A 9,714-nucleotide genomic window follows, 5' to 3' on the forward strand; every position below is an offset into this window, starting at 1 on the left:
GATGACCCACTCTCTGCTGAGGACACGTGGACCGTGTCTGCTTTCTGTCTCATGAATGACGCTCTGCAAACATGTGTTTGAGTTTTTGTGCAGACGGTTTCGCTGGGGGGTGCACCTGGGAGGGGCACTTGTGGGCTACATGATCGCTTCGCGCTTTTGTCTCTGAGGGACTATCAGACTGTCCACGGCAACGGCCCCTACACGTATGAGGGTTCCAATGCTGGGTCCCGTCTGTCTTTGACTCCAGCCGTCCCGCGGGGAGCGAAGGTGCCACCGTGGCTCTGACGCGCATTCCCGCGGGCTTGCTGCCACCGGGGTGTCATATCGCGAATCTCCGTCAGCAGGCCAGCAAGGTGAGCCCCTACCCCCGCGTGAAGGTGGACTTCGCCCTCTCGTGCCACGAGGACCTGCTGGAGCCGCCGTCGGAGCCCATCGAGTGGAAGTACTACAGTCCCGCGGAGGAGATCAGGTGGGCCATGTCTACACGCCCGGAGGGAGGCGTGATGCTGGCCCCGGGGCGCCCCTCTCACCCGCTGTAGCGGTTTGCACCGTGCCGGCGGGCACCTGGTTCCCGGAACCTGCCCGGGGTGGTCGCGCGGTGAGGAGGAGGCCGTGCAGCATTGAGGCTGAGGGCGTGGGGGGCGCAGCCAGTCAGCCCGGCTTCCACACGCAGCCCTGCTGCTCCCTCGTGCTGGGGCCGTGGGCACAGAGGTCCTGCCTGTCCTTTGCTTTTTGTGTCTCAGTTTTTCTCTTTCGAAATGGGGCCAAAAGATAATCACCTACCTCCCAGGGCTGCTGGGAGACAAAAATGTATTCATTCCCATGAAGTGCTTAGCGCAGGGACTCGGTGAATTGGGAGCCCCCCCCCCGGCAGTTCTCCCTGGCGCTGCTCCTACCCTGGCACCTGCACCCAGGGAGACTGCGGACCCGGCCAGCGGCTCCCAGACCTCACACGTCCCCTTGCTTCGCAGCCTCGGACCTGCGTGCTGGCTCTGGGACTTCCTGCGACGCAGCCGACAGGTGAGATCGCCAGTGTTTGCGTTTGATTCTACCACGGGCTAGTCATTTCTTTTCGCGCTGCCTCTGTCAGCTGCTTACTGTGCATGAGGTGGAGGCCAAAGGGCGCGGGGAGGTTTGGCTCCATCCCTGGAGTCCTGTGTGATGACACTGAGAGTGACGAGATAGCAGCTCCCGCGGTTCCGTGGGCCTGACGTCTGTGCTGTGGAGAACGAGTCCTAGATGCCCTTCACAGTGAGAGGCCTCTTTTCCTTCTAGAAAATTCATCTGAAGTGTGCAGGGCATCTTTCCTCCCCCGTGTCTCTGGATGGAGCTGGGCTAAGTTCGGGGCACGTTGTTCCTCCGAGGCTCTGCTCACACTGCCTTTGTTGGCCCGTTGCAGGCCGGGTTTCTCTTGCCCCTAAGTGGCGGGGTGGACAGCGCAGCCACCGCCTGCCTCGTCTACTCCATGTGCTACCAGGTCTGCGAGGCCGTGAAGCACGGAAGTAGGTGGCGTCCACTGGTCTGAGCGCGGCTCCAGGGGGCGGGGACTGGGCTGAGGAGAATCCTGGGTCCTGGCTGTCGTGGGTGAAGGAGGCTCTGCAGATGTGCTCCGATGTCACAGCAGGACCTGGGGACAGCAAGCTGTTAAAGCCCTACCTGGGGCTCGGGCCCGTGTGGCCATGGTCATCAAGCCTGATGCCCACTGCTGCTGCTGGGCGCTGGCAGTGTGGCCTGGGCTCCGGGCTCAGGCAAACCCAGGTCGAGATCCTCCCCCATGCACCCTGTGTCGACTGTCCCCTTAGCATGCATGCCAGAAACGTGAGGGGGAAGCTATGTAGGTGGAGACGTTGCTGGGCAAAGCAGGGGGACTGGGCTCTGAGCACCGCCCCCAGCAGGGGGTTGCTACCTGCTACCCGCCATCTGGTGGTTTTCAGACAAGGAAGTGCTGGCTGACGTCCGGACCATCGTGGACCAGCTCAGCTACACCCCCCAGGACCCCCAGGACCTCTGCGGGCGCGTGCTGACCACCTGCTACATGGCCAGCGAGAACTCGTCGCAGGAGACGTGCGACAGAGCCAGGGAGCTGGCTCAGCAGATTGGCAGGTAGAGGAGGAGGCAGGCGTCGGGCGCGGGCGGGCCTCTGCAGTGGGACCGGTGCCACTGGAAGCCCTGCCCGAGCCCGCACTCCTGGTTAGATGCGTGTTCAGGGTTGAGCAGGTTGCTGCAATCTCTCGTGAGCCAGGTTTTAGGGAGACTGTTTCTGTTCCCCCTAGAGCCTAGCTGTGTCTGATCGCCAGCCTGCTTCCCGTCGTCCTTGCGTCCTGGGCGCCGGCCAGCAGGGCTCATGGGCTCCCCAGTGTGGGAGCCCGGGACCCCACTCACAGCACTGGGGGGTGCGCTGGCTCTGTGCCGGCCCGGCCGTCTCCCTGCACCTGAGGAAGTGGGGGGGACAGTATCTCTCCCGACGGAGAGACTCGGTGCATTCAGGGTCCTCATTTCTTCTGCTGCTTGGGGAACAAGGCAGAGCTGCCCGTCGTCTGTGCCGAGCTCAGCTAAAGCCCCCACCCCAGCAGGGCTGCTCCTCCGTCCCCCGAGGAGCTGAAAGCAGGGGCTCAAACAGACATTCGTGCCCACGCTCACGGCAGCGTCGTGCGCAGTAGCCCGAGTGCAGAAGCAGCTCGAGCTGTCTGGCGACAGACGGATGAGTAAACGAGATGAGGTCTGGGCAGAGAATGGGGTATCGGTCAGCCTCAGCAAGGAAGGACCCTGACACCTGCTACCTCGTGACGACCCCGGAACTCGTGATGCTCAGGGCAATCCGCCAGGCACCCGGCAGCACGGACGGCGGGAAAGTCCAGGATAGGCAGCCCTACAGGGACAGAGAGCAGGGCGGGTGCGGACGGGCACGGGGCCTCCCTCGGGTGCAGGCGCGTTCTGGAACCATACACACTGCGAGCTCAGCCTCTGGGCGTGCACTTTTGCGTGGTCGGAATGGTGAATTCGGGGTTAGTGGGTTCGACCGCACACGCACACACCCGCCCTTTCCCCGGCAGCCACCACATCGGACTCCACATCGACCCGGCGGTGAAGGCCGTTGTGGGCATCTTCAGCCTGGTGACGGGTAAAAGGCCTCTGTTCGCGGTTCACGGAGGAAGCAGCAGGGAGAACCTGGCCCTGCAGAACGTGCAGGTGCGCCGCCCAGCCGGGCCCGTGTCCCTGCGCGGGAGCCACAGGGGGCCCGGGGGCCTCGGGGACAAGGCTGAGGGTGCGTGTGCGTGTGAGCGTGCGAGAGCAAGAGGGCGCGGGGCTGCCGAGAGTGCCGTACAGGTGGAAGCGTGTGTGAGTGTGAGTGTGCAAGTGTGTGTGTTAGAGTTGGCGGGTGACACGTGACGCTTGCACGTGTGAGCTTTCTGCGTCTTTGCATGCCCTACCTCCAGGGCTGCTGCGGGGGAGCCGGACCCCGGCCAGTCATTGGGGGGAAAGAGGGACCCTGGGCTCCAGCTGCGGGGCTCTGTCCCATGTCTGTCCCTTTTCTTCTGGCCACAGTGGCCTTCCCTCCTCCGGGTCCGTCCATCTCAGATATGGTGCCGCCCGCAGTGCGGACACACATGCCACCGCGGCTGTCAGGCCGGGAGGACCCTGCTTCCTCTGGACGCTAGAAACCTCCTACACTCCTTGGACCCCCACTCTCTGGAGCTGTACGGGGGAGCAGGGGCCAGTGTGCGTGTGCCCCCACGTCCAGCACAGGGTGACATTTCCTGCTGTGTCCCCCAGGCTCGGCTAAGGATGGTCGTGGCCTATCTGTTCGCTCAGCTGAGCCTCTGGGCCCGGGGTGCTCGTGGTGGACTGCTGGTGCTCGGATCGGCCAACGTGGACGAGAGGTGCGTGCCCGACTCCGGAGCGCCCCAGTTCTCCGAGGGTGCGTGCTCCCCAAAATGGAGTTTCCAGCCCCCTGCCCATTTTCACTGTGTCTGCAAGATGCATGATGTGGGGGTCATGTCACCCTGCGGCTCAGGCCACGCCTGGTACCCACAGGACGTCATTGCTCCAGACCTTCACAGTTACTCAGGTGTGGAGATGGGTCAACGACATTTTCCTCTGGCTCCCCAGCCACCAGCCTGACTCAGACCAGCTGCCCCCAGCTTGGGGCTCTTCCTTCACGCTGGGTATGGAACCTGTCTCTCCACCCCACCTCACTCGGTTTCACCCATCTCTTTCTCCTGGGCAATTCTACCGCGTCCTAGGTCCTTGCTCTGTGTCAGGTTTTCACTCCCAAGCAGATAGCTCATCTCTGATGTAGACTGGAAATACTTTCTCATGTTGCTCGCTGGTCAAAAAAACTCACAGCCTCCCTATTATTCTCCAGATAAATTTCAGCTGACTTTTAGGGTGAGCAGTGGAGGCTGGGAGGACTCCTCCAGCCTTGGTTTCTCCACTTCTCTCAGGTGGGCCTTGCTCAGGTGTTCTCACTGGTCCTTGTTAGCAGAGAAGGTCAAGAACTTTACCCTTCATGTATTCATCTGTCCATCTGTCCACCCATCCATCCACCCATCCCTCCATCCACCTATCCATCCATCCATCCGTCCATCCATCCTCCCACACACCCACCCATCTGTCCATCAGTCTGTCCACTCATCTGTTCATCCATCATTCTAAGTATAGCATGAATGTCTTAAATCTTTCTACATTTTTGCGTGTTTGCAAATGTGTTCTCTGTTGAATTACTTCGGACTTTTGGATCCTATTTCCTTATTGTGACAATTTGAAATTAGCACCCTGTAGCTGGTGAAAAATTCTCACCGTTCTCATGCACATTTTGTCAGTGTTCATTGCTTTCCTGTTGCCTCCGGTGTTTCTGTAAGGACATGATTTTTCGGGGGGGGTGTGACGGCTGGTGCGTATCCTGGACCTGACGTAGTTGAGAGTATTGGCGTGTTTTAATCTGCTTGCTTTTGAACACGAGTTTTACTTGTCGTATAATTATTTTATTGCATCATTTCCCCTCAACAATGATTTTTTCCGGGGTGGGAGTGGGTTTCTGGTGCTTAAAGTTTCTCTCTGGCGTCTGTTTACGTGTTCGTCTGTTTTCATCACTTTCTGCTCCTGGGTCTCTCATACGGGTACGTGGAAGTCTGCAGCCGCAGAAACTTTTCAGTTGTGCTTCCTCGGTTGTTTCCTGTCCTGTGGGGACAACGGTCACTCGCTGCGTCCCCATCTGCCATCTCCCTGTTGCTCACACCCCGGGGTAGGGCCTCCGGTCCTCAGTCTCTGCCGTGCCCGTTCTCGTTTAAACGTTACTTCTCATCCTAACTTTGGTTCTATTGCGTTCCGATTTGCTCAGCCCTCGAGGAATTGATAAAACGTGTGTCACGTGTCAGGCGGTCTTCTTGATGAACAATACAGAAAACAATTCCCATTTTACTCTAGTGGAAGGAGACAGGTAATAGGAAAACTGATCCTGTGTGTAAGAAGTGGGAAGTCTACAGAGGAAACCAGGGGAGGCACGGGGAGAGTTTGGGAACTTGGGCTGTAAGTAGGGTGGCCAGGGAAGGCCTCTCTTGAGAAATTGGTTTATAAAGGAGGAGGGGAAATACAGCCCAGAGAATGGCCTGTGCAAATGTCCTGTGGTGAGAGCCCACCAGGACAGAGAGTGATTGTCACCTCTCTGCAAAGCCCCGTCTTGTCCAAGGGAGGTACTGGGAGCCCAGCTGGGACAGGTTGGAGGAGAGTGGTGGGTGAGGGGACCGGGAGTCAGCTCTTTCCAGAAGTTTCACACTGCAGGAGAGGAGAGGTGCAGGGTCGTAGCCGGCAGGAGCGGTGAGACAAGGGAGGGTTTTCTTAGGGTATGATGAGAGAGGTCTAGCAGGGAGGGAACAGAGTTGCTGATGAGAAAGGGGACATGGGTGGAGAGCTGTCCTGGTGTCACGAGGAGGTGAAAGGCAGCCAAGCGAGGGGCTGGCTTTACTGGGAGCCCAGCTAGTGTGTCCACGGAGCAACAGGAGGCCGCAGAGCGGACGGCACAGCAGCTGGGGGTGGTGTAGGGTCAGGGCCGTGACGTCCTCGGCGAGGCGGGAAGTAGGGTCACCAGCCGAGCCAGGGTGCGGAGCAGGCATTGGACGTTCGAGGGGAGTGCTGACGAGCGAGCGAGACGGGTCGGGGAACCAGGCGGGCAGCCCCGGCTCTAAGGACGCCCCGGAGGTGGGGCCGCGCTTTCCAGCCAGCCGTGTCCAGCTGCGGACACGTGGTGAGCAGGGGAGCCAGGCAAGGGTGGCAGAGAGAGAGGGACGCGAGAGCCGAGGAGCCGCAAGGAGAGGTGATCAGGGTGAACACGAGGCGGAGGACTGGTGACCCACAGACTCCGGGTCCTGGTGCATGGAGGCCGTAGGAACGAGCCGCCAGCCCCGTGTGGCGTGTCCCGTGATCGCTGGGAGACGGACTGAGCAGCAGGTGGTACTCATGGCTGTGGTTGGTTACAGCCTAACGTTGCAGAGCAGAAGACCAGGCTCAGGCTTCCAGAATCATCTCCCAGGGGAGTTTGCTGATGTGCTTCCTCCCCTGGCAACACGTGTGACAACAGGGCTTGTGCCGGGGGCTGTCCCACAGGCACCTTCCCCTTGGCGCAGACCCAGGTTCCATCCCAGAAGGAGAGCACTGGTCAGCACCAAACAGTGTTTGAACAAAAAAGTTAGAAACAGGGACCCACTGTTTGCAGTTAGGGGATGGTGGGGACACTCCCCAAACCCGGCTGCCAGCCGAGCACTGATCATGCAACCAGGCCTCTCCCAGGACATGGTGTGCACTCTTGTCTGCACAGAGCCTGGCCGACAGGAGGCTCTGAGGTCTCTGGGGGGCACTGTCCCCCACAGCAGGAGGTGGGGGTGCGGTCGGGGCCCTGATGGACCAGAGGCAGGTTGGAAGTCAGTGATGAACACTGTGGAGGGGCTGGGAGAGCCAGGAGGCCAGGGGCTGTGATGTGAGCCTCGCAGGGAGGGTGGCCTGTCCTGTTGGAGGGGCCGGTGGGTCAGGAATGCACCAGGACGGGGCATGGACCACCCCCCACATCTGCAGGTCCCCGTTTCCCTGGGCAGCTGAGGCCAGCATCGGTGGGAAGCCGTGTAGCCAGCCCCCTCCCACTGTGGGCTGTGAGGTGGCCGGTCCCGGTTTGCCTGGAGGCTTGTAACATCTAGTCAGGGAGCGCGGTGGGGGGCCCACAGCGGGGCGTCAGCCGGTGGGATGTCCCTGGAGGGTCTTTAAACAGGTGTAGCCGGTGTGCCTCCTATCCGCCCAGCTCATGCGGCCTGGCGCGGTGGGGCCGAGGGGCGGTGAGGCATGCTTGGCTCCTGGTGTATCTGGGCATCAGAGGGAGAACCGACAGGATTTGCTGGTGGACCAGACTTGGGGTGAGGATGCCCAGGCCAACCCGAGCCACTGAAGGATGGACCGGACTTTGGCCGGATGTGGGAGGCACAGGAAGTGGGTGGGGAGGTCAGGATCCAGTGTCGGGAGTGTCAGCTTTGATGCATCTTCCAGACGTCCCCTGGAGGTGTGTGGAGGACAGCTATACGGAGATTCCGGAGTCCAGAGGTGAACCACACCCCCAAATCTGGATCCGCAGAAGGCAAAATGCCATTTAAAGCTACGAGAGCAGCTGGGCCCGTGGGGCTGAATGTTGACCGAGAAGGGAGTGGGTCTGGGGGGCCCAGATTCCTGATACAAGGAAGCTGCAGACAAGGAGGGAAGCAGCCAGCCAGTGGGCATGGAACCAGAGGACAGGCCCCCAGAGCCAGGCAGAGGGGCTGTTTCGGGGCTGCTAATGCTCGTTGCTCGGGTATGGGGAGGACTGGAGGCTCACTGGAGAGGCCAGGGCAGGAAGCTGGTGGTGAAGCTCGAGAGAACAGGAGGGTAGTGGATGCGGCCCTGAGAAATTCCACTTGGGGGCCAGGGGAGCGTGGGCCGAGAGAGGGCAGGAAGGCAGGGGCCGTAGGGCATTACTTATGCTCACAGGAGTGGGAGGGGCTGCTTGTTGGAGCTTGTGAACCTGCCCGTTAGCTGACCGTTCCAGCCCGAGGGCACCACAGCAGGCCAGCGAGCTGGGGCTGAAAGCCCGGCCCCGGAGCCTGCAGCCGGCCATCAGCACGCAGCCGCTCCGTGCCTGGTCTGGCTCCGGGCCCCCTTCCCGGCCCGCAGACGCACCTCCCGGCAGACGGCAGATGGGGAGAGCCTGGCGTCTCCTCTTCTGGTGAGGACACCCGGCCTATGGGATCCTGTCCCCACTCGGCAGCCCCTTCAACGGGACAGGGAGCGGCGGAGCGCCCAGCTCGGGGTGGATGGGCGGAGCCCCCGTCCAAGGCGGCACCAGGTTTGACCTGCCCCTCTGTGTTGCCCTGGGGGTCTTAGGCCCGAGGCCCTGCGCCCTGGCAGGGGTCCGGAGGAACGAGAGCTGGGTCTCTGTCCTGAGCAGCAGCAGGTCAGTTGTGCGGGTGCAGGTTGGACGGGGCCCCGTCCTTGCGGGGCAGGACGTCAGGCAGAGCGAGCAGCTGTTTTGATGCTGGTGTTGAAGTGTGGGCTTGGGCGACACAGGCAGAGGCCAGGCCCTGGAAGGCCACCACCAAGGGGGTTCAGGGGCATGTGGCAGGGTCGGGAATCACCTTGGGGAGCTGGGGATGTGGGCAGAGACCTGCCGTCCTCCAGAGGTGGGTAGAGACGGAGGCATCCACTGGAGGGTGTGGGTAACGAATGCCCAGGGAACCCGTGGCTCAAGCACGCAGTGTCCTCTTGCTGTTCTGTAGGGTCCAAGTTCAATACGATCTCTCTGGGCTAAACTCAGGTTGTTGGCTGGGCTGGTTCCTTCTGGAGCTCGGGGCCCCGCCCTCCCCCTGCAAAGCCCCCAGGGCAGCATCTCCGCCCTCCTCCCTGTGCAGGGTTCCCTCCTGCTCAGCCCCCTGCCTCCCTCCTACACCTGCAGGGATGCTTGTGACTGTGTTCGGGGCCACCTGACAATCCAGGTCCTCAACGTAATCCCATGTGCAGCACCGTTTGCTCTCGGGGTCCCCTGTTCACAGGTTCCGGGTAGAGGATGTGGATGTGTTTGGGGGCTACTCGTCTGCCCCGCGCAGGAGCTGTCTGGGAGGGGAGCTGACCCGACCGCCATGGGTCAGCACCCACGTGCTCCTGAGGACTCAGCCCTCAGCCCCCGTTCTGCCGGCCCCAGCCCTGTCCTTCAGACATGCTGCTCCCAACTGGATGTGGGACATTCCAGGAGCGTTCCGGTCCATCTCCGGCCCCCACGCCTTCTCTGGCTCCCCGAGTGCTTCCCCTGGGTCATCTGCTGCCTCTGCCCCGTTGCGGTCGGCTCCGGCTGTGCTGGGCATCCGAGACCCTCCAGCTGGCCGAGCTCTGGCTCCGGGTGTTGACGAGGGACCGGACCCCAGGCAGGATCTGTAGCCTCTCGGTCAGCCACGCAGAAACCCCATGTTCTCTCCCCACAGTCTCCTCGGCTACCTGACCAAGTACGACTGCTCCAGTGCAGACATCAACCCCATCGGCGGGATCAGCAAGACGGACCTGAAGGCCTTCGTGCAGTTCTGCATGGAGCGCTTCCAGCTTCCTGCCCTGCAGGGGTGAGTGCGCCCGAGAGACCGCGGCTGCACCCAGCCTCTCCCTGCTCCACAGCTCCCTCCTGCCTCATGGAAACAGTCCTGCCCTTCAGCGGGG

At 61.5% G+C, this 9,714-nt stretch overlaps 1 protein-coding gene across 1 annotated transcript in view; it reads left to right on the forward strand.

Annotated features, from left to right (window-relative positions):
• Positions 1-9,714, forward strand: part of NADSYN1 (NAD synthetase 1) — a 16,057-nt gene that overhangs the window by 3,485 nt on the left and 2,858 nt on the right. Inside the window, 5 exon segments of the mRNA XM_034645326.1 lie at positions 1,400-1,502; positions 1,935-2,103; positions 3,054-3,189; positions 3,775-3,881; positions 9,489-9,624. Of these exon segments, the coding sequence (XP_034501217.1) occupies positions 1,400-1,502; positions 1,935-2,103; positions 3,054-3,189; positions 3,775-3,881; positions 9,489-9,624 (651 nt within the window).

The sequence above is a fragment of the Ailuropoda melanoleuca genome, chromosome 16 (genome assembly GCF_002007445.2).
Source record: "Ailuropoda melanoleuca isolate Jingjing chromosome 16, ASM200744v2, whole genome shotgun sequence".
Taxonomy (NCBI): domain Eukaryota; kingdom Metazoa; phylum Chordata; class Mammalia; order Carnivora; family Ursidae; genus Ailuropoda; species Ailuropoda melanoleuca.